The 25,864-nt window shown below is 39.6% G+C and overlaps 1 protein-coding gene across 1 annotated transcript in view; it reads right to left on the bottom strand.

The window, feature by feature from the left end:
* The window catches only part of KCNH8 (potassium voltage-gated channel subfamily H member 8), a 311,959-nt gene that overhangs the window by 204,766 nt on the left and 81,329 nt on the right, over nucleotides 1-25,864 (bottom strand). The window contains exon 2 of the mRNA XM_006120171.4: nucleotides 18,597-18,830. Coding sequence (XP_006120233.2) covers nucleotides 18,597-18,830 — 234 coding nt within the window. The remainder of the gene's footprint in view (nucleotides 1-18,596; nucleotides 18,831-25,864) is intronic.

Genomic DNA, 25,864 nt, shown 5'->3' on the forward strand with positions numbered 1-25,864 from the left:
TACCATCAAAGTCAGTGGAAATATTCCAACTGATGTCAATAGTTTTTGAATTACAAACTTGAATATTAGCTGTGTGAAGTTCCTCCAATTATTTTTGAAGGCATTAATGAGGGCCAATTGGCCTGCACAGACCTTATAAAGCATTAATCTAGAAGGCGTTTAGTTAGCTATTCAGTATCAAGTCTCCATTTCTTTAAATGGTAGAAAGATTCAAAACAATATTTTCTAACTCTAGCATCTAGTGGCTCTTGTACCTCTACTGATATAATTATTCCTCTGGTATATTGCTATTGAAAGCACATAAGACAGACCCCAATGAGTTACTTGTATTTGGATCATTTACAATAGTGGCTCTCCAACTTATGTCTGCATGGGGACATTTTTTAGATAAAGATCCTCTCCAAATCATTTCCCTTGTCAGCATTCCAATCCCTGACCTGTTTTGTTCTCTAAGTATTTTCTTCGGCCAACCACTCTTATTTCTATTGGTTTGCTAGTCATACCACCAACAGGCAACGTTTACTTCCTCTGATCACCTGCACCACTCTATCCTATCATTAAGGACCATGTCCACATATTTGGTGCCCAGTGCTGGTGGATGATAATAGTTCCAATTTCAACATAGACTAGTAATCACACTAGTGAATATGCTTTTTTCAGGTAACTGAGCATACTTTTTTTCATGTAACTGTCCCTGAAAATGAAATGAAAAACCATTTTTACATTTTACACTTAAAAATGAACAGCTCATTTTTATAAGTTAATGAAATATATAGTATATATAATGAATTTTGGTTTGTTCCTTGTCACATTGTCTGCCTGCTTCAAAACCATTATCCACTATGACCTCTAAATCCCTTTAGCAGTATTTCTTCCTAGGTAGTCATTTTATATTTTGTATGTGTGCAACTGGTGGTTTCTTCATAAGTGGAGTACTTAGTATTTGTTCTTATTTAATTTAATCCTATTTACTTCAGACCATTTGTCTAGATCACTTCGAATTATACTCCAATACTCCAAATCATTTGCAATCCCTCCCAGCTTGATGTCATCTGCAAACTTTATAAGTGTACTCTCTGTGCCATTTTCTAAATCACAGATGAAAATATTGAAGAGAGCCAGTCCCAAAACTGATCCATGTGGAACTCCACTCATAATGCACATCCAACATGTCTATTGAATCATTGATAACTACTCTCTGGAAACAGTTAACCAACCATTTGGCATCCTTGCTATTGTAGCTCCAACTAGGTTCTATTTCCCTAGTTTGCTAATGAGAAGGTCATGTGAAATTGTATCAAATGCCTCACTAAAGTATTGATACACCACACCAATTGCTTCCCTTTCGTCCACAAGGCTCATTGCACTATTAATCTATCAGGTTGGTTTGAAACAAATTGTTCTTGACAAATCCATGCTGTTACTTAACACCTTATTGTCTCCTAAATGTTTGCAAATGGATTGTTTAATTATTTGCTCTATTACCTTTCCTGGTATAGAAGTTAAGATGACTGGTCTGTAATCCTCTGGTTTGTCTTTATTTCCCTCTTTATAGATGGGCACTACACTTGCTCTTTTCCAGTCTTCTGGAATTCCCCTGTCTTCCATAACTCTTCAATGATACTAGCTAATGGCTCAGATATCTCCTCAGTCACCTCCTTGAGTACTGCAGGATTCATTTAATCAGGCCTTGATTATATGAAGACAACTAACTTGTCTGAGGGTACGTCCACACTGTTCAGCTATTTCTGGATACCGGAGGTATTGTGAAATATCTATCTTGTGTCTATACAAGCTGCCTATTATTTTGAAAAATATTTCAAAATAACAGGGCATGCTATTTCGCCATCCTAGTAAACCTCATTGCACAAAAAATAAGGGATAGATCGAAATTGTGTGATTTCAAAATTTGGTGCTGTGTAGATGGGCCAAATTTCAAATTTCAAAATAGATTTGAAATAAGATATATTTTCTTAGTGCTGAATAAACAGTTTTTTCTTCATAATTTTCTCATTTGTTCAAATCAAAATCTTCCCCAGTAACTGTTCAAAACTGACAAAATTCCTCAGGAAGCCAGGGATGACAGTACTGCGTGAAATAATTTTGGGGCCCTGTACACATGGCAGTTGAGGGACCCTCACCTTCTCTGTCCCCATGGGAGAGAAACCATGGGATTGTGTATCAGATGGTTAAGCACTGAAAGAAATTGCCTAGTTGTGGAATCTCCATCACTGGAGATATTTAAGAGCAGGTTAGATAAACATCCATCAAGAAAGTTTAGATGGTGCTTGATCCTACCATGAGTGCAGGGGACTGGATTTGATAACCTCTTGAGGTTATTTCCAGTTCTATTATTCATTCCTGTAACAGGTTTGTAATCAACACCATGACTACTCGTACTGGTCAGTCTGGAATCTCCCTCTCTGGAGATATTTAAGAACAGGTTAGATAGACATCTGTCAGGGATGGTGTAGGTGGAGCTTGGTCCTGCCTTGAGGGCGGGGGGCTGGACTCGATGACCTCTTGAGGTCCCTTCCAGTCCTATTATTCTATGATTCTATGATCTCATCTGCTGTTACCTGCTTCTCCCAGTCACCACCACAACACTCTGTAGGACCCATGTACCTTACAGATCTCACTACCCTCTTTTCCTGGGTACTACCCTATTGTAGCACCCATCTTCTGGGATCCTTCCCTCTTGGGGAACCCCGTTACCCTTAAGCACACAACCTAGGGGTAACTTAGGGCTAGAAGAGGGCCATTCCTCTTCTAGACCTTCCCTCCGGGGCAAACTTTTTATAGGGCCTAGCCCCATTCTTGCTGACTGCTTTACAGCCTTTCCTGATTGGCTTAGGATAGCCTTCTCCCAGAGCAGATTTTAACCCTTTATACTTCAGTGTGGGGCAACCATCCTGCCACAATTCCCATCTCTTTGCCTCTATAATCATCGGATGCAAGCATGCCCCACATTACTTAAATTGATAGAACAAGATCCCTAGTGTACTTCACAGATTCCTTGGCACTTTTCCTGTCAGATGTGCAAGAAGTTACTTGTTGAGATAATGTTGGATGATGGTTTTTCTAAGTGATTTAGTGGTGGTTGTAAACATCATTCTAGACAGAAAGGTAGGGTACCTTTTTCAAAACAGCAAAGTCTCACGGCATGAGCTTATGGTGTTCAGGCTCTGGATTTATGTAATCTTTTCTAGAAGTTCATTCAACAACAAGATCCCCTTGTCTGAGAATATCTCATTATCGTCTTTCATGCATTTTGCTGAAAGGTTTGTGAACTGCATTGTTCTGGAAGAGAGCAATTGTCCTGGTGATTCACAGCTAGAGATACACTATGTTGTGTAGCTAAGGGATGATTCCTTAATAGCTTTGAAGGTCAGGACCAAGGCTATCAACCATCATGGACATAGACTGAGTGCCACACTGGGGATCAAAGAACAGATCTGATTTTCTTAAGGTAGCCTGAAGATAAAATGAATAGGTGCATTCTTTACAAGCTGAAGACTTGTGTGTCATTATCTAATTATAGTATGACCATAAAAACATTGTTGATAGCACTGTGTTATAGTTGCAACAAAACTTGTGCCAAGTAGGATATATGGCCAGAAAGGGTTAAACAATCCAAAGCCAAATGTCCCAGAATCAACCATGTGAGTAAAGTATGTAAATGGCAATTAAGGCCATTCAATGCTAGTTAAACTAGAACTTGAAATGCAACCCTCTATTGTTAGAAATTAGAGGTAATGCTAGTAACAAAAGTGTGTACTTGCATGCCAACTATTTAACAGACAGTTCCTGTCTATCACTGCTGATTTAAAGGTCAAAAGCGAATATTAACATTTCAATTAATCTTGGATGAGAATGTCATTGTCAAGATGTCTCTTTAAAGTTTGTGATAAACTGTTTAATGGATAAATTACCTAATGTTAATCACCATGATGTTTGGGAAACAGAAGATTATATCAAAAGCCTTTTTACCCAGGACTATATAAAAGGACTTTTCTGATCTTTTTTATCTCAGATCTTCTTAAGGCTTCATGCAGGGGAAACCTAAACCATAAAGATTGAGATACCAGGCCTAAGCTGGTACATCCTAAACATGATGGATTTTGGTTAGAAACATGGACTAAATTCTAAAAGAACTGTGTGCAGCTACAAGATCGTCATCTCTTATGTCTCTGAATCTCAAGAATTGAACACGTCTATACATGAATCAATCTTTTAACCAATATTCTTTTTAAATGAATTTTACTTTAGTTAATAATAATTCACTATAAGTATGTATTTGGAAAAAGATCTGAAATATTTATTGACTTGGAAGGTATTATTTCCAATCCTTTTGGACTGGAAGAATTTTATTTAACTTGGGTGTCTGCGTAGAAGTGTAAGGCTAGCTACTTTAAGGGAACTGCACTGTTTGGACTTCTGTTTGACCAGTAAATTAACACAAAATGTATTTTATGCTGGCTTGATAAATATAAATATTGGATTAACCACCGGTTTGGGGACTGGCTTTCCCATTTTTTTCAGTGCACACTAATTGAGTGACCTCAGCTGGTTTCCCTGCTTGTTTATCACACCTTGATAAAGATTTTAAAGTTAACAGTGAGGAAACTTGCTCCTTATATTCAACATAGAGGACACACTGAGTTACTTATTCCCCTTTAGAAAATAAGAATTGGAAGACTAGGTAGAAACAGTACAGTTACATGGCAAAGTTTAAGAAGTTTTTCCAGCAACATACGAATCCTTCAGAATATGGAAATCCAGCCTACATGAAGCCAACACTAAGGAACAAAAAGTAAAGCAGGTAATAACATAAGATGAGAATTAGGAGGAACAAGAATGAATATATTATTTGAATAGCCAATAGGCAAAGATTAAATACATTAATACAAAGCACCTCTACGAAAGTGACAGGACAGATACAAGACAACATCATTTCTGTTAAGGAAATCTGTGCTTGCATAATCTACTAGTATTCTTTGAATATCTACAAAAATATATGAATAATCAGGATGTAATAGGTTAGGCCACAGAGATTTCCCTGAGACTGTCACTTGATGGGCTTAAATACCACTGAACCACTACCTACTTTCTAGGGCACCCCACTATTGTCCTGCTGAGCCACAACCTCTAATCTCACCCAGTGATGGCACAAGGGTGGGTCGCAGCCCACAGCAGAGCAGCACAGACACCAAGTTCCATACAATCCTGGGAAGACAATCACAGGGACTTAATACTGCGCACAGATGCACAGCCTAAATGGGATCAAAAACCTAGATAAACCTGTCATACTCAGCATAACAATTTTATATGGAGCAAGATCATAAGTTGTTTCCACCATTTATCAATGAGAGAGATATGCACAGATCTTGCCCTCACACCCAGTAATACTTATTTACACTGGGTTTGTTAATAAATAAATTAATTTATTAAGTATCGAAATAATTAAGTGGTTGCAGACATATCAAAGTTACTATGCAAAATAAAACAAAACATACCATCTAAGTTGAATACACTAAGAAACTTGTTACATGCAATTTCTTAACAGTAGTTCTAATAATCTTTTCTCACAAGTTAAGAAACATCCCAAGTTGGGCCTGTTCATTCACCCCGTTTAGTCTTAGATGGTTCCAGCCGTCATACTGGTGGTAAGCAGGGATTGTCTTGATGTCTGGCAACTCCTACTATTGTTTGGTTTCCGGCCTATAAATAGATTTGTCCCAAAGCAAGAATCCTTTGTGTTCAGTTTCAACCCTTTCAAATGCCCATGGAAAAGTATCACACCCAAAATGGATTCCAGTATCAGGTGGCCTGGTTACATGTCTTGGCAGGACCAACCATAGTCCAGGTTTACAGAAAAAGCAAGACTACTCACAGATCACTATCATAGTCCTGGGGCCATTAAATTCCTTGAGTACTACTAAAGGCCTTCATTAGCACATCTGACACATCTAAGCAGGTCTATACTTCACATTTCTCAGTTCAAATACAGGAATGATGCATGCACACAAATAGAATATACGTGTTTAATGGATTACAAGTTTTTCAATGACAGATTACTTATCACATTTTGCATAAAGCATATTTGAGTTGGCATATTTATATTCAAAAGTATATTTTCATAAAGAATATGGAGTGTAACATCACATAGTTGATATATTCATGTGGATTTCAGAAAATCAAAACATCTCACATAGAAACTAAATCATCACAAAGGGCATGAAATAATCCCACTTATTTGCTTTTGTGGGCTAGCTATAGTGTAGGTCTTATTGGGTACGTCTAGACTACAAGCCTCTTTCGAAAGATTGTCTAGACAGGCACAAGAGTTTCAAAAAAGCAATCCACTTTTTCAGAAGAGAGCACCCAGGCAATCTGGATGCTCTCTTTAGAAAAAGCTCTGATTGCATTCAAGAGCGCCACGTTCTTTCGATTTAATTTTGAAAGACCGCGACAGCAGTCTAGATGTAGGAGAAGTTTTTTCGAAAAAAGGCCACTTTTTTCAAAAAATCTCCATGGTCTTGACACACCCATTGTGAGGGGAGGAGCCTGTTGAGGCCATGACTAACCCTTTTATGCAGATCAGTGAAGAGAGGGTAGGGTGTTGATGGAGCCTGGACTACACAGCTAGTACAGCTAACCCACTATGGAAGGAAAACTGATTTCCTATGGGTGGCAGATTACAGAACAATGGTGGAACCTGGAATGGAAATGTGACTCTCAGATGTTCCTCCTTACTCAGAGGAGATTGAAAACTCTCTGAATTCGATGAAGTGCAGTTCTGGAATAAAAAATGGCTAACAGACAGAAAACATGACCAGAAATAAACAGTCAATTTTCAGCATAGCAAAAAGTTAACATTGGGGTTCTCCAATGGTAACTGAAAGAATCAGTGTGGGCAAAGAAAATTATAAGAAACATCAACCTAATCAAAAGATGGAAAGTGTCGGAATATTTAGCTGGGGAAAGGGAATCATTAAGAAGAGACGTAATGATCTAATACAGTACAGAAATTATTCCATAGTATAACACATAGCAGAAACTGTAGTTAAAACAGATACTTAAGCAGTAAAAAAAAAATTGATCAAAAATTAGAAAATGCATATATCTTATAACTGATTGTTTCAAATGCATCTATAGCCGCTCCCTGAGTTACCAACAAGTTACAGACCAACACTTGGTCCGTAACTCGAAGTGTTCGTAACTTGGATCCCATAGAGTTACATGGCGACCGCGCTATTCGTAAGCGCGGATCACCATTCATAACTCGGATCCGGATTTATGACTGCTTTGGTTGTAAGTGCAGATGGTCATAAGTGGAGGTGGTCGTAACTCGGGGAGCAGCTGTGTATACTGCATGTGTGTATGATCAATAAGCTGCAAACATTGTTATAAATAAGACGGAAAAAAAAAAGATTTTTTTCCCTCCTCTTCATAATGCAATCTGTAGGAAAACTCATGTATGGATTAAATTAAATACTATCACAGTTTTAAACTACTGGAACAAATCCATTTTCACTGGATTATGCAAGAATTAAATCATATGGCTATTCAGAGCTAGTAGGCTGTGTCAACTTCAATGACAACAATTTAGGTAAATTAGCAACTCAGCAATATTTGTGTAAATCTCTTTGAGTTACCCCAAGAGATCAGGAATGTTTCAGATCATGTTACTAAAATTATTTGATGGCCATTTCTATTTAGTTTAAATGAAATGTGTCCCCTTTTTGTGTATCTTTCATTAAAACCTGTCTGGCCGCTTTATGGAGGTGCCTAATGGAGGTAAAGCTGTTTTCCAAGTCTGGCCCTAAAGACTCTGTGATTCATTTCCCCACCAGTAAAAGCTGGAATAACAATACTTCCTATTTCTCACCCCTTCTGTGTCTTGCCCTTTTTAACTGTAAATTCTTCAGGGCAGAGGGGGTTCCCTCTTGCTATGTATTTGTTCAGTGCCTGGTACAATAAGGCTGCAGTTTCAATAGGACCTTCGGACACCACAGTAATACAGATGAATCAGTGGCTACAAGTGAATGATGTCAACTGTTCAGAGAGAAGGAAGAGAAAATGGTGCTGAAGATACAAAAGTTTCTTATCAGTGACTTAAGATATAACTCCCTCTGTCATCAAAACATTCCTTCCCATCTACTTGAATTAGTTATATGAGGGTTTTTTTTTTTTTTTTCAAATGACAGCTTACCTCAGACTTAATTAGCAAAGCACCAGGGAACTGGAACTATTGAGCCATAAGTAAAACAAGCCAGTGGGAATAATGGTAAGTAACTTTATTAATTATATTAAAAAGAACTATATTGTCAATGAGATATGTAATTTCAGTTTCAAAATTATCAGACTTTCTTTGCTGGTGCTTGGTCGTTCATTTTGATTTCCCCTCACCTTGCCCTCTTTTCATTCTTCTGTGTTTAGTTATTGCACTTGCTGCTTAAAAATGTTAAAGGTTTCTATTGTTATCTTGCAAACAAGTGAGTTCTCCTTTTGCTGGGTATGCTAGAGTGGCCAGGTATCAGGTTTTCAATGGAAAAGTCCAGTCAAATAAGCCCCCTAAATGAGTCCAATCAGAAACACTGACAACAGACAGCAGAAGTCTGGTTATCACCTGTAGAAGTAGGGGTCCCATGTGTGGGAGCAATTGATCTCCAGCTTGCTGTGAGGGAGCTCTGTCCTTCCACTGCTGTAAGGTTCCCTCTCTTGCAGGCAGTCAGCACATTGGCTGGGTGGCTGGTAAACTTTTATACTGACCCAGAGCAGAGCATAAGGCTATGCTGCCTGAGCGAGAGAATACTTATGGAAAATGGTGGTAGCAGGCTACTTTCTGTCCAGGCCTGCATGCCATGGACAGAGACCAAATGTGTGGGAGGCAGGAACAGCAGGAGGAGAGCACCTTTCCCACCCACTGGTGGGATGGAGGGAGTGCAACAATTCTTAGGCTGGACAAGGGGTGGTGGAAAGCAATGAGTGGAAGCTGAGCCCTTGGGAAAGAGGGTGGGGAAGGGTGTCTAGTTTTCAGAAACTGGAAAGTTGGCAAGCCTCATGTAGGCCCCAGTTTGTCTGCATAGCTGCCATGCCACAAACATTCTACAAACTATCAAATTAGGGTTGTCCACTCACTACATTCCCCCTTCCTTAGTGGCTCACTCATCCTCACTCACTTTCACTGGGCTGGGGCTTCCTGTTTGATTGGTTAACCAGTTAAACATTATGTTCAACTAGTTAACCAATTTTAAGGGGTGGGGCAGGGTAGCCTCCTGCCACAGTCAAGGGCTACTCTAGCCAGGGCTGCTCCAGCCAGGGCTGGAGGTTAAACATTCACATCCCTAGTTGGGGCAGGAAGTTGGGGGTACAGAAGGGGGTGAAGCCTATGGGATGGGGCTGAGGATGAAGGGTTTGGTGTGCAGGAGGGAACTCCAGGCTGAGAGTGGGCAAAAGATTTCAAATATAGGAGAGGGCTGCAGACTGAGGCAGGGTGTTGTAGTGTGGGAGGGATGAGAACTCTGAGCTGGGGTGTGGGCTCTGGGGTGGAGCAAGGGATGAGGGATTTGGAGTACAAAAGGAGGCTCTAGGCTGGGGGCAGGGCCAAAGTATTTGGCATGCAGATTGGGGCTATGGGTTGAGACAGGGAATTGGGATGCAGGAGGAATGAGGGCTCTAAGGCAGGGCCAGGGATGAGGGGATTAGAGTGTGACACACAGCTCTGGGCTGAGGTGTTGAGGTGCAGGAGGGTGAGGGTTCACCTCAGATGGTTCCCAATCAGTGGTGAAAATGGACTAAGATAGGCTCCCTCCTGTCCTGGCTAGCTCTTACCGATAGGTGCTGCACCCTCCAGCTCCCATTGGCTGGGAACCTGTAGTGGAAATGCGGAAGACGATTGTGATATCAAGGAGATTAGGTGGTGTACAGCAATCATTCCTTTTATGCCTGCATCCCCTTTCAGGCCTGGATGCCCTATGCAGCCATTTGTGCTTTTTGCTTCTCATTATTTTCTTATTCTCAGAGAGTTAGCTGCTTGCTCAAGATGGTACAGTTCAGGAATGCACTGTTTACTTTCAACAAGATCTGGGGTGGGTCCCAAGCCTATCCACCTGGTAAGGGAGTACGGTAGTGTTTGGGATTATCACATTAGTTATCTATGTTGAAGATTTGCCACTGGCCAAGCTGATTATTTTACCTGGGAAAATATGCAATGTATTAATCTTGTCAGGTTCTCAAAACAACAAGTATGAGTAAAGTAGATCCAATAGTATATAAAGGCTGGGGATATTTCTAATATTGGAACCTCAGAGTAGACCAAAGCTGCGGAAGGTGCTACGTACCCGCCTTGGGTCCATCCGCTGTCCTTCTTCAGGGGGTTCCCGGCAGCAGAAGAGACGTAAGTATTGCACTAGGCTTAGGCTTAATAAGCATTGTACTTTCTTAATAAGCACTGTATTTTATTCTGAGATGTGCTTAATAAAGTCTTTAGGCCTTCACCCAATGTGTGTGCTTATTGCCCCTGAATCCTTTAAGGAGAGAACCATTGCTTCTTGGCAACACAGAACCTGTACTTTAATGGCATTATTCTGAATTGCTGTAACTGAGATCAGAATTTGGTTCAGCATTTGTGGTAAAGCAAAGGTCTGTTTGTAAAGCTTTTGGAAAATTGTTTTGCTAAGTTCTCTCTCTGTAAATCCCTTTGAAGGAAACAAAAAAAGACCATGATAAATTGCAGTGTGACACTTCACTTCTTCTCCAGACAGCGGGCCCTGGTGGGGCCACCAGGCCCCTGGTTAAAGAGTGAGGGCTTGCTCCATGTCCCCAGAAGGGGCAGGGCTTTGGGTGGAAGAAGTGGGGCGTGGGCTAGGCAACCCTCAGTGCCACCCGGAAACCCCCTTGCCTCCCTCAGACAGCCTGCAGCATGGCATTCTGGCAGTGATTTAAAGGCCCTGGAGCTCCAGCTGTCACCATTGCCACAATAGCAAAACCTGGGAGCTCCGCTCTCTTTCATATCATTGGGTCCTGAGGCAGTTGCCCACTTTGTCCCTCCATGTTGGTGAGCCTGACTCCAGGTGTTGTGAAATAAAAGGCTAGCAACTGGCAGGAGCCACAAACACAGACATATGATAAGAATCAGTCTAGAGCTGGATGTTTAAAAGCACTCCAGCATTTGGCTGCTTCACCGGGAAGAGGAACTCAGGAGGGCCTCCTTCCCAATTAGTGCTTTAACCACTGGGTGATGGAGTCACTCACTTTCTCTCTAGCTCAAAGGATATTCAAGTACGTATACAAAGGGGAAAAGTTTGAACAGGGGAAAAAAGAGAAACTGGTTAGGGTACTCAACTGAGAGGAGTGAGACCTAAGTCCCTGCTCCAGAGTGGGTATTCAGATTCAGGTGTCCCCTGTCCCAGTTGAGAGCCCTACCTACTGTGCTACTGAGTACAAAGGCAGTAGGCATCATTACCTTGTCCTCCTCCATTTTATGAACAGCATTTAATTCCCCTTTATTTAGCACTTAGCCCCCAAAAATCTAACTGCCATTTTTGGAAATGTTGAAACTTAAATATTCCCGACTTATTTTTATTTCTTACCAAAACAATCTGCTGAAATCAACACACATTTGCTAAGTAAACCAAAATTGCATCTTTTTGGAAAAAATAAAGTTTTAGACAACAATTTTTGCTGGCTCTAATCATAGATTGGAAAATAAATTGCAAACTCAAAGATGTACTGTGTAATTCTCATATGCCACATCTTTCCACACACAGCTAATACTTTAAAACTAGCTCATAGACATTGAACTGAGAGCTGCATACTTTCTGATGTCTATTTAAAGCCATTCTTGCTCTGAAACCTCCACTGATTTTGTTCTGAGTTAATAGGATTGCTTTAATTGGAAGGACCACTCCTGTAGTTTGTTTTGCTGACAATCTGTAGTCGAACCACACGACACAATTATATTCCTGGGCTGAACTACCACTGAATTGTGTAAGTGTTAGGGGGGAAAAGACGTCTGAAGCTGGTAGGATGCTGGGATCAAGAATCAAAACCACTAAATTGAGGCTAACATTAGCGATGGGATTCAAATAGAAACTTAAATCCAACCACCTTAAATTTTGTAGTGACTCAAAAACCAAACCTAAACTTAATTTCAAATTTCATAATAGTTTCTTCTCCATAATTTGCCAAACAGTAACCTTGAATAAAAATACTGAAAAAGTTTGGGTGCATTCAAAATAGAGCACTGACCGTATCCAATTTTGCAGCTTCAATCTGTGTATTGCCAGGATGATAAGGCATAAAATAAAATATTACTAAATGGCTACAAAATGCTAGCCCTACATTTTCCATCAAATACAGAAAGTTTTAAAAAAACAACAACACATTTTCACAAACATGGTGTCCTCTGATAGTTATTGTTTATCACAGTGCAGTGCTCATTATGAAGCTTTTAAATAAGCACTAGGAGGACATTCCAATCAGTACTGTAAACTCAGAACTGTGCTTGAGACGGCTCTTGAGGTAGCAAGACAAGCATGCCTACAGGGTATGTCAGAACTGCCAATTAGAGAAGTCAGGCATGCTGCAGTTTTTAGGTTTATAAATTACAGAATAATCTGGTGGGTTTTTTTGCTGGTATGTCTCATGACTTTCTGTTTCTTCCAAAACAAAAAATAAACAGTCAGAGGGAACAAGCCTGTTTTCACATTTGTAAGTCAGACAATTTTGCACACTTGCTATGGGCCAAATTTAGATCTGGTGTGAGCAGATGCCATGGGTCAAGTAGGTCAAATCAGTAGAGTTGCACCTCGTCACACCAGGCTTTAATTTGGCCCTGTTTGTGTGGTAAGGCTATTGAGTGTACACGTAACACTTCTGTTAACTAAATCAGGAACCATATGTAGGGTGTCTTAGTGCAGAATTTAGACCTCAGAATCTGATCACTGGTTTGATTTCCAGGACTACATGAACACTGGCCCATATCAATGCAAAACCTGATGTTGACTACAATAAATAAATAAACGTCTCAAACAAGTCTTTGTGAAGATCTTCATTGATTCTGCATTCCTGTCTGGTTAATGGATCTTATCTAGCTAGATAGTGTGTGTGTTTTATCTAAAGTACTTATTAAAATAAACAGGCATGTGTACAACCACCATTTCATTAGAGCCAGATCTAGCATTTTAGCATGTTAGTGACTTAGCAGTTAAGTAGAGGGTCTAAACTTGATGTATTAAGATTTGCAGTTGAAGCACTGATACAATGATGTTGTTCTTCCCCAACTACAGCAATTAGGATATTTTATAGCTTTCTAATAAGCATAAAATATCTTACATGTTCAAATATGATGTTAGTAGGTTCAGATGGATACATTGCTGTTTTCGCAGATTGAAATTACTGCAGTTATCTACATGAAGTATATCCCCATGTCTTTATATGTTGGCTTTTACAGGACAGCTAACTCAATTCTAGCAACCTAATATTCACTGTCTATGCTTAAGTGTAAAATTGTAAATCTGCAATTCCAAAACACAAGCACATTAAAGGACTCTAATACATTGCTTGTAACAATTTTTCCTACTATACAGTCCTGACTGAGGACATCTCTTCACATTATTGATCAGGGTTTTAGATTCTCTGAGTGTATGTCTACACTGCAGAGTTTTTTCAGAAAAACAGCACACTGCAATTGCCTTCTTTTGGGAAAAAAAAATTCGAAAGACCAAAGGGGTTTTTCTGACATTGGTAAACTTCTTTCTACAAGGAAGAAGCCTTTTTCCAAAAGAGCTCTTTCAGAAAAAGGCATGTGTGGACGGGGAAGAGGGAGTTCTTTAAAAAAAAAAAAAAAAAAAAAAAAAAAAGCTTAAATGTGAGATAGCGTCCACTCAGTCTGGACACTATCTTTCAAAAAAGCAGATCACTTTTTCAATGCGCTTTTGCTGTGTAGTTGCTCTCTTTCGGAAGAAGTTTTTTCAGAAGATCTTTTCCAGAAAAGCTTCTTCCAAAAGAAGACTGCAGTCTAGACATAGCCTAAGTCAAGTGTGTGTCAGATTTCAGAGTGAATGAATGCATTGCATGATAGGTCAGAACTTCAAAAAATTATTCCGTGTTGAATGTGTAGCCCTCATGAGTAGCCAAAAGAGCCATCTGTGCAACCCAGCTTGCAGGCAATACACTCCTTCCTAACTGGATACAGCTACCCAATAGTCAGCCCCATCCCAGCACCAAACTCTCAGACTTCTTCCAACCCAATCACATTGCTGCATAAAGCAATGGAGTCAGGAAGTACACAGGTGCTACGTAACTTCTATTTTAGATCTATGAATGGTATTTGCCAGATAGATGAAATAGAAAACAAAAGCTGAACCATACTTGGAATGATGCATGCCTGTATTAGATGAAGAGCATAAATAAGCAAATAACCATGCTAAGGGACATATTGAAGAAATTCAAGTGTCACAATAAAAAGAGCTGGATAAATCTACTGTTTAGTGTTTTTGTACAAATCTAAGAAGAAATTTGGCAAGCGATTAGTTCTTAGCATAAAGATTTTTAAAAGAAAAGTTATAAGGATTTCTAATAACATATGTGTCTAAACACCTTATAAATGCAAGTAAGTTCCACCATACTTCCCATGAGGGACCTGTACAAGGGTTTACAACCTAAGCTCACTTCCTTCCTGGGGTAAACTTGTTTTTTAAGTCCTCTATCAAAGGCCTGGGGTCTGAATATTCTTACAACAACAACAAACTTAGAAACGCAAAAGAATCTGTCTTTCCTTTTTTCTATTGCTCCTTTAATTAAGTAGTCTCTTTGTATATTATACTACCATGTGCAATGAATCCCAGTTGGTCTTGCTTCCAAGGTGAATCCACACCTGTGAATAGTGTCCTACATCCAGGTACTCATTCATGTGGATATTTGTGTTACTAATGATTAGATTAACTGTATTTTCCAAAGGGAAAACAGGACACTGACCAGGGTTGGCATTCCTCCCCCGTGTGTTACTCTGCACCCCACTTTTTTGACAATAATGGGCATTTGTCCCCTTTTGCTGTTGCCAACAGTTGACAAGAGCAAAGGGGACAAATGGCCACTTGTGCAAAAAAAAAAAAAATCATAAAGGATGCATCTGGGCTTAAAAAATGGACAGTCCTTCCCAAATTAGGTAATATGGCCATCCAGATGATAACAGTGCAAACTGAGACATTACCATCTGACTGCCAGATCCTTGTCACCAGCTCTGTTCCCTTTGAGCTTGTCCTACAGCATGGAGCAGAAATGGCCGTGACTTACAATAGTGGCCAGTCCAAAAACTTATGGCAGCTTTGAATATCAGAGAAGAAGTAGGTGGATGATATCTTTGACCTCTTCTCAACAGCTACAGCAAGCAATCACCTTTAATGTAGTCAAGCATATGAATCATAGTTTTCAATCATAGGGTTTCAATTTTTCTTTTTTTTAGTTAAATATATTTTTATTCTGTAGATGCCCTTAAAAAGCTAAAATATTTAAAAAATCTACATACTGCCTTTTTTTCTTCCTGCATTTGCTGAGCATAGATTAAGCATTTCAATAATTCTATTCAGGTATATAACCAAAAGTTACAGATGCTTTGCCTCATTTTCTGGGTTTGCAACACTGACTTGAAAAATTACAAAAATAAGCCTACTTGTGAGATTTCTTGCCTTTAATGCAAAAATAGTCTCATGATGTTTCAGCACTTTCATTTTAGCTTCCAGATGATGCAGAAATACATGAAAATAAATATAAGGAGTAGTAAGAGAAATCTGTTCATACTTTGAAAATGATTTGATGCAAGTTTGATGCAAATTGTATATACAAAGTAGGAGAAAAGAGTAGGTGTGACATTTTTATCCAAAGCAGTTTGTCCATCCCAACTAATTTACATGGTCAGTGAGTGATTACAATTAGATAACCCTAATTCTTCTATTCAGCTAGTATTTTATTTCCTCTTCTATGGCTTTATTTAGGGTACATCTAGACTACATTGTTTTTTCAAAAAAACTGCCCTTTTTTCAGAAAAACATTACCTGCGTCCACACTGCAATTGCGCTTTTTCGAAATCAAATAGAAAGAATGCAGGTTTTTTTTAACATTGGTAAACCTCATTATGAGGACGAATGCCTGTTTCAAAAGAACTCTTTTGAAAAAAAGTGGTGTGTGGATGCAGAACAGAGACATTTTTCAGAAGAAGAGGCAATCGAAAAAAAGCACAGGTGCCCTGGTGGCCGTTCTGTGACTAGCAACCAGGGGTTTCTTTCAAGAGAGTGTCCATGCAGACTGGACATTCTTTCGAAAAAGCGATTGATTTTTCAATCCAGTTTTGAGCTGTGAATGCTCACTTCCCAAAGAATCTTTTTCAAAAGAATTCTTTTGAAAAAGAATCCTTCAAAAAAAGCTTGCAGTTTAGACATACCCTTAGTCATCACTATCAAATAATGGAAAAAAAGTGGCCCTTGAAACTTCTGGTGCAAGAATATTTTTCATAACCAGGAAAAATTAATAAGTTCAGTAATTAACATTTTTAATTGGTTTCATGGAACATGTACTCTAGACATATAGCAATGTTTTCATTTAAATGTAGGGGAGTGAAGTATTTTTTTATTGATTCTTCAAAGCATTTTACATATTATGACACTTTAAAAGACACATTAGCCTAAAGTTTATTAACCTAAATGTTAAACAACTCTTTTCCCCTTCCATCCCATAATCAGAAAAGGGGGCATTTTTTTCCTTAGGATTTTCAATATTGTGTCTTTCTTCAGAATATAGCCCTTATTTTAAAACATTCATCTATAAAAATGTATACCACCAAAGTAATATAACCAAAGTAATATAATTCTATAGGGAAACATTTCAACAGTGCATAAATCTTAAGCAAGAACGGTGAAGGTATTTAGAATATTTGATCACAAATTCTGAGCTTAAAAAAATACATGAAAGCTGATACACAGTGAACTACAACATCAAGCACTAAATATTTTTAATTGTTGGAGACCAGTCTCCTGGCATTATGCCAGTTGCTCTCCCACGGGGCTCTCAGAATTGAGCATCACATATGGTCAATTCTTCACTTCCAAGGAAATACAATCAAAGCATACAGCAACCAAATGAGGGAGGTGCTCTAAGAAGTGTAGTGAAGATAACTGCCAGCAATAGAGTGGAGGAATGATCTACATCACTTGGCTGTGTACAAGCTGATGCAAAGCTAAGTCTCCCCTCTCCCCCTCATATATCATTGTTGATATATCTTCTGTGAAGACACATAGGCTACGTCTACACTGGCACGATTTTCCGGAAATGCTTTTAACAGAAACGTTTTTTGTTAAAAGCGTTTTCAGAAAAGCACGTCTAGATTGGCAGGATGCTTTTCCGCAAAGGCACTTTTTGCGGAAAAGCATCCGTGGCCAATCTAGACGCGCTTTTCCTCAAAAAAGCCCAGATGGCCATTTTCGCGATCAGGGCTTTTTTTGCGGAAAACAGTACTGTGATGTCTACACTGGCCCTTTTGTGCAAAAGTCTTTCGGAAAAAGACTTTTGCCCGAACGGGAGCAGCATAGTATTTCCGGAAAAGCACTGACGATCTTACATGAGATCGTCAGTGCTTTTCCAGAAATTCAAGTGGCCAGTGTAGACAGCTGGCAAGTTTTTCCCCAAAAGCAGATGATTTTGCGGAAAAACTTGCCAGTCTAGACACAGCCTTACAGATATCAGTGTCATAAATGGGGATCAAACTTCAGGCCTTCAGCATAAGCCTCTACCTTTTCAAACAAATATGAATTCTTCTAGCTATGAGTAAATAGAGCTGTGCACTTTAGGGTCATGATCTAATGCCCACTGTACCAACTCTAAGCACCTTTTTAAAAAACCCCGTTGGCTATTACATGTGTTATAGCAGCTGTAGAGAGAGAGCATTCTAGGACATTGAAAACTTTCTGAATATGTTAGTATCAGTTGAGCTAGATGAAACTTGAAATGTCCATTAGGCAAAATATTTGGATATTTGAAAAGCTGTGTTTTTCCAGTTCTGAACAATTTTTGTGGGATTTTTTTTTTTTTAAGATCAAGCCACTTAATGAAAAAAATCTGGGTTTAGGTTTTTTTAAAACACAAAATGGCATTTTTCCAAGGAAAACAGTTTCATTAAAAATTGTCCAACTAGCTCTATCAGGCTGAAATTTTCCATGGTTGGCCTCCATCTGTAGGTGAGTTTTAATTTCATTTTTGTGTTAACATTTCAAGAAGGCCAAGTCTGATCACAAGATGAGTAGAGAACTTTATATGATACCTCTTCTGCACAAAATAAAGCAGTGTTCCAGAAGGAATTTATTTTCTCCTGCATTTTAAATACCTTGCAGTTCATCACACAGATATCAATACTTCTACATATATATTCACATTTTTAACATTGTAACAACCCTCCTTTATTCAAATCCATTTCTGTAGGCTTCTGAATATCCACATGTAGTATCATTAAGTATAGTGCATATATAATGGATATGCTGAACAATGGTAAATTTCAGCTTGTCTGAAAACACATCACTGATGAAAGCAATAAAACTCACCGTTCTTCTTATAAAACATGACTTCTCCCTTGAATTCCACCTTATCTTCCAGTGACTTTTCGATCTGAAGAATCATCTGCTCATTTGTTTCAGCACCAAGTAAAAATTTACAGCTGCAGCTCTTTTGCATGACTTCAGTTCGTGCAAATCCAGCAAGCTCACAGAAGCCATCGGAACAGTAAACTATGGGGAATCCCTTAGCCACCTGAGCATTTGCCAGGATGAAGTTACTATCTGTTGAGGAACACAGAAGTAAAACATGAATTACATTCTGAATTAAAACATGTCTGTCATAGTCCTTTGTATAGCTATGATGGAAGCCAAAACTGTCCATCAATACATAAAACCAGTTTGTGTGCAACAGAAGTATGTTATTGAGTTGAAATAAAAAGAATACCTAACCATTCCCCCAACTTTACCTAGCTCTTGACTCAGGGGTTGTAAGAGAAAAGGAACAGACTAAAACTTCAATTTCTCACTCACTCGACCTGAATTTAGATTGAAGCCTGGTCTATACTGGGAGTTAGGTCAAATGTGGCCCCATTAGGTCGATTTTTAAACAATTAATCCACATCACCAAGCCCATTCTATTGACTTTAAGGGCCATCAATGTTAATTTCAGCTCTCCTGCTTTTCACCAGGAGTAATGCTAAATTCGACCTGGCATGGTCAACTTTGGGGTAGTGCAGACACAGCGCAGTGAAAGTCAACATTCTTGCCCTCTGGGAGGTGTCCTACAATGCCCTGATGTGACCACTCTGGCCAAGACTTTCAACTCTGGTGCTCTCCATGTGCACAAGAAAAGCCCTGGGAAAATTTGAAATTCATTTCCTGTGTGGCCAGCCTGGAAAGCTGACCTCAGAGCAGGCAGACACTTCAGCAGCACACTTGACCATGAATTCCCAGGGTTGCAGATAAACACCATCATGGAGTGTATAGAAATCCCTAGACCTCATTGCCGAACTACGAACCAGCAAAAAGAAATGCAGATATCCACCAAGATTGCAACGGACATGGAGGGGAAAGGATACACCAGGGATTCCGAACACTGCTACGTGAAAACAAAGGAGCTGAGGCAGTCATACCAAAAGACAAGGAGGCAAACAGATAGTTTGGATCACTGCTGCAAACATTCCATTTTTATGAGCAGCTTCATGCAATCCTAGGGAAGGACCTGATCAGCTTCCTTAGCTAGTCTGTGGATTCCTCCCAAGACACTCCTTGGGCAGCAGCACGGAGGAGGACAATATATGTTGAGGAAGAGGAGGGGAGAAGAATGGTCAGCAGGTCAATCTCACTGACTGCCAGGACCTTTTTATAACTTTGGAAACAATCCCCTCCTCCCAGGACATTTCATTGCTGAGCCCGGATGTTGGAGAGGGCACTTCTGTTGAGGTCACATTTTTTATCATGTTACAAGTGGGTTAAAACAATTGGGTGTGATTTGTGGTGGTTGCTGAGCATACACAACAGGGAGTCCCTAGAACAGATTGTTATCGTGTCTGGAGATGGAGCGGGCATCCTCCTTGCATATCTCCATAAATCTTCCAGAGGATGTATTTAGTCCTTCTTATAAGGTTTCTGGGGAGGTCCGCCTTATTCCATCCTCCATCGTAGGACACTTTTCCATGCCGTGCCAGCAGTAAGTGGTCTGGCACCACATCACAAAACATTGCAGCATGAAGTCCAAGTTTCTGGCCATATTCAGTTACCACTCAGTGTGATTCGGAGAAAACTGATGTTGCACATGGCAACCTGGCTGAAGCAGAGGAAGCCATTAACTGATGCTTCTGCAGTAAAGCTTCATTTGTTCATCCCCAGTGAAGCATGGCTTGAGCTCTTGCTCTGCTTCCATGCCCGGACCCTCTCCCCCCTCCCTCCTACTGCATGCTCCCGCGGAAAGATAAAGTTGAACTCTCTTGGCACACGGGGTGGGGGGGGGAAGGAGGGGAGGAGATGCTGAATACACAGTCACTGTGTGAACCTCTGTCCTGCTCTGCTTTGCGCCTTTGTTGCCATGGCTGGATTCCCTTCCTTGCTAAAGTCTAGAGCCCCGGCCTGTCCCTTACCATGCCTACCACCAAAAACAGTCCAGGTGCTCCCCTAAGATCTCTGGGATGTAACTGCTGCACAGTGGGTGCTTAAAAGCATAACTATGGCCTTGTACATAAAACATCCCAATTGTCTTTAGACAGACTCTCCTTTTATGCTAAGACATTAGGTTTTAAACTGATCAGTATATCTCCTGTAAAGCCTGCCCTTCATTTTTCATGTTAGCAGGTGCAGCAGTGAGCCTGCTGCACACTTCTGGCTCTACCAGCTGTCCGGCTGGCTGAAATCTGAAGTTGGAAAACATAGGCGGTCTGATATGTTCAAGGAGCAAATGCAATCCACTCACTTAGACAGGGAGCGATTAAATGAGAGGAAAAATATGTTGTTGCTGCAGATGCATGTGAAATGTGAGGCTAGGAGAGTGTGCCGGGAACTTGAAGGGAAGAACAAGCCTGCTGTGTGCTCCATAATATCTTTGAGAGTATGGGCGAGAGTTTTATATTGCAAGGTATATGTGGGTGGGGGAGGGAGTCAAGGCACATTGCCTAACCACTAATTATGAGCAGCCAGACAGCAGGGCAATAAGGAGAGAACAGTGAGGACCACTGAAAATCAGATGGGCTTTTGAAAAACGGCTTTACGGATGGCCAGTTTTGAGAGTCAGATATGTTGCTCTCAAGGAGTTGCTCCTGCATTCAATGTGCTTGCCTCTAGTCTCCCACACCCTTCTTCCACACAAGCAATGAAGAGACTGTGGTTCCGGAATCATGTGATTTTATTTAGGGAACACAACAGGGACAGAAAAGGAGTTCAGGGCAGGAGCAGGGGGTGCCTGTGCATGTAGGTGTCCTAGAAAGCCACCACATGGTCCATCCCATCCACGATTGCAGAATTTGCCCCCTTTAATGATCATACCTATTAAACCTCATTATTATTTGCAATGTGTTCTAAAAGTGAATAAGACTTCTAAAGAGTCATTTTATGCAACTTAAAAGAGTAACTTTTATGTTGCTACAGCGATAGTAACTTAAAAAATAATAGGTTTAAGTGGAGTTAGTAAGAAGAGCTTCTGAAAAAAATCTTTAGGGAAAATTAATCAGTGAATAAACCCTAGATGCCTAAAATATTGACCTGAGCAGATGCTTTTGAAAATCTCATTTGGTGCCTGTCTATCTTCATGCACCTACTATCTTTGAAAATCTGGCCCTGAATTAATGTCAGCTTTTTCACTCCTGAGACTACATCATATGAGAAAGAAAGAGACACACACACAGATGAAGAGAGGGGGGCTAATTTACCTGAAATCTCTCTCAATCCTGCTATTGTTATTTCTCGAATACTTCAAACTTGATTCCAGACATCTGAACTGATGCACACGAAATTTAAAACAAAAAACAAAAGACAAAACAAAAATACCTTTGTGTCTTGTCTCCAGCTATCCTAATCAAGCATTTAATACACATTACAAAGAAGTTCATTTGGAACATGTGTAAGAAATGAAAAGTGCATTTTTCTAAACACATGTTTAAATGTGCATGCTAATGAGCTTTCTAATCTTTTTAGCTTTGGACACATATCAGCAGAAATAGGGATACTGTAGAATTCATAGGAAGGAGAACCACAACCACTGTGTGAAGTAAATTAATCTGTTTATTAGTTCTTTGTTGCAGTGGCCCATCCTAGAAATCATGGTAGGCTCCATATGACTACTTGAACAAGAGTGATACTGATTAGGGTTTTACTCAATCAAATTTCCTTTGAGAACTACTAATATTTAGGGATCTTTGGTAAAATGTAACATACAGAATCACTCCTCAAAATGTACACCAAAGACAAAAAAATCACACAGAAGGTAAGTCTCTTATCATTTAGTAATATATCACTCTTTCAAAACATCTGAATATAGAAAATGAAGCTGTTGTCCACTCAAATTCAATCTTGATTTCAAAGTGTAATGTGATTGCAAACGTCAACTATTTATGTGAAATTTCAGAAGCATAGCCTGAAAAAGTTTTCCCAGCTGTAAAGCTGAAATTCTGTTCCTTTCCAAATAGCCCGTCTCCTTTACATCTCATGGACAAAAGGAATCACATTAATGACATTTAAGAAGTAGGTGTGGTCCTGGGAGCTGCTGAAATGGCACGAAATAAAGGCGGACTGGCAGTTGCAATTTCTGATTGGAGGTTTAAATTAATCCAGGTTAAACCTTCCAAACTATAGGCAGCAGTTCATTTCAGTCCCCTGTGGAGAAATGTGAAGGTGACTGCAACTTGTTTGAGTTTTTTGGGTCCATAGGGCCACACATTATCTTAACTCGTCAGCTTCTTCTGTACTGGTCTCTTTTCGACCAGTATGCCCCCTCTCTTCCCTGCTCCATTTGGTGTATATGTCTCATTGCCAAGCTTTTTTGATTGCTCTTCCTCTATCTTCAAGATAAAATACAGGGCTTAAGTAGTATAGGGGGAAGCTTTCATGGTCTATGCAAACTTCACCCTAAATTCCAAAAGTCAAATTTTTTCTTGTATTGGGCTCATTAATGTATGTTTACCCCCACAGAAGCCTGATGGGGACCCAGGTGCAGCTTTCTCCCAAAGCAGACATTTCTCATTGTTTAGAACTGTTTGTGTGGTGAATATTCTGAATAAAATGCATCCTTGATAAATATTCATAAGCAGTTAATGGCTTGGGTCCAGTCTGCACAATGTATAAATCTAAATATATCAACAATAAAGTATTTATAGCAGTTTGCAAGGGAGACAGTGTATAAACCTACAGTAAAAAACAGTGGACTTGATTCTCCTCATATTTAGCTTTTATATTGGTGAAATTCCTTAGAGTTACTCCTTATTTACACCATAGTGAGAAATGTTGGTTGATATTTTCGGGGACTCCAATATTTTTAGAACAATGCAGAGTTTTCTTCGGATAAGTTTACCTCCAGCGGTTACACTTCACATATCTGGATTCAATTACTCACTGTTTGCTTTATCTAATTAAAGATCTTTCCAAAATTGTTTATGAAATTCAAATAGATATTTCTTGTTTGCCACACACCTATTTTAAAAATCTAGATCAGTTCATTGCATTGTTTGACTCTTCAACCTGTCATTTTTATTTGTCTAAGGAATAATCATCATTACCAATTTTACATTGACATACTGCTCCTGCTGTCAACACAAAATCAAATCTCTAGACTTCCAAAATATATTAAAATCAGATGCTTGCACTACAACTTAATGATGGTGCCACAATATAAAAGTGATGGATCACATATCCTAAGAGTAACTGTAGTTATAACCTTCATTTATTTCTGGGTTTCTATTGTTTAAATTGCAATTATCCACTGCAAAGTCATTTATCTCTTTCTAACTAATTCTATATCAGCTTAATGAAGCAGCCTGAAACACTGAATGGACCAGGGGTAGGCAATAATTTTTGCCCGGGGCCACTTCAAAATGTTTTGAAGTAGCCCCAGTACACCCTGAAAGGGATGGGGACTAAATAGGAAGGGGTGGATCTACCTTACCCCCAGACCAATCTTGGAGCTCCAATACTAATGGTTGATAGTGTCACAAAATTATGAGAAAGAGACCAACACATGGATACAGTCATCACCTTGAAGAGAATTAGCATAAGATGTAATACACCTGTTTGACAAAAAAAGGAAAGACACCTTTGCAGGACAGAAAATAGGTGGTGATAATGAATTTATGCAGTTTTGTTAGGTTACTGTTTCTGGAGTTTGGGGATTTTGTTTGTCAGTGGATTTTTCTGTACAAGAGTATTAAACATTCTTTGGGAATAAAGACTAGTGTTCTGTGGTCAATCAAGAGTATAATGAGCAAGAAAAGTGCAATACAAATCTGACATCCCCCATAATTACATTATTTGATAACAGATGTCTGATTATGGAAATTCTTCAAGATCAAATTCTATTAGCGGCAGTGTTCCTTTGGCTCTTCCTCAGAAGATTACCCTGGAAAGGTCAGTAATTGTGTCAGTCAGTTGAATTCAACAGCCATCAGAAAAAGAATGGAAAGCACATTTCAACTTTCCAAATACAGAATGTGAATGGGATTACCAGTTACCTGGTATCTATTAACTGATGCCTGGGATCAACCCCCTCCCATGTGTAGGAGCCAGTGGCAGCCCCAGCTCCAGAGTCAGGAGCTTCCTGCCAGCAGGAGCAGCCCTGCCTGGGGCCGGGATCCTGAAGTCCCACTTAGTTGGTTACTGACACTGACACTGCATACTATTTTGTTACCGAACAGCTCATAGGTTTTTACCTCTGTCTTTTCACATATATGTCTCTGCAAATGCTGATAACATGTAGGAGGGGAATACTTGTAATCCTCCTGTTCTCAGTGATTTACTTTCTTCTTCATGCTGCCTGTAGAACCTCACTATCTGTGATGAATGTTGCAGGAGATACATATTTCACAGAAGGGAAGGACCAGTATTCCTGAGGACTTCCACCTACTTTCATTCATCATATTGCTCTAGCTCTGGACAAGTTAAATCATTGCTAGGCATACAGTGTATGCCTTTAAAATGATGTTTTTGCCAATAAAATGAAAAGCTGTAGAAAGAACAAGAGCATAGTGACAAATCTTTATAGATTCCTTTTGAAAAACAAGGTTGAATGAAAGGCTTCATGACTTGACAAGAGTACTTAGGGAATTAACTTCCCGTCTCCTGGAATGTCCCGTCACTCCATATACCTCCACCAGCTGAGCTGTGCAACTCTAAAGGAGTCGTGAATTGCACCTTGATAATGGAGGTAGTTCTTTGGTCCCTGTCCCTCAAAGCAGGAAAGGAATGGGGGAGGGAGGATGAATCTCTAGTCATAATATCTCTCCTGAGTTTTCTTTGGAGCCTGAAGGGGAAACAGACCATAGAGTTTTGATATAATTAGTTCTGCAGCAAGGGGTTTAACATTCTTATCAAAGGAAAGATTCTAGCCAGCTCTCTGGGCAGGTCTACACTTAAAATACTGCATTGCTGCAATTGCAGTATTGTAATGAAGACACTCTATACCATTGGGAGACAGTTCTCCCACTGGCATAGATTACCATCTCTGGGAGGCGGTTTCACTATGTCAACAGGAAACACATTCCTGCCAACATAGACCTGTGTACACCAGAAGTTAGGTCAGTACAAGTACATCACTTGGGATATTGATTTTTCACACTCATGAGTGATATATTTATATCAAT

The sequence above is a fragment of the Pelodiscus sinensis genome, chromosome 2 (genome assembly GCF_049634645.1).
Source record: "Pelodiscus sinensis isolate JC-2024 chromosome 2, ASM4963464v1, whole genome shotgun sequence".
NCBI classification, from domain to species: Eukaryota; Metazoa; Chordata; order Testudines; family Trionychidae; genus Pelodiscus; species Pelodiscus sinensis.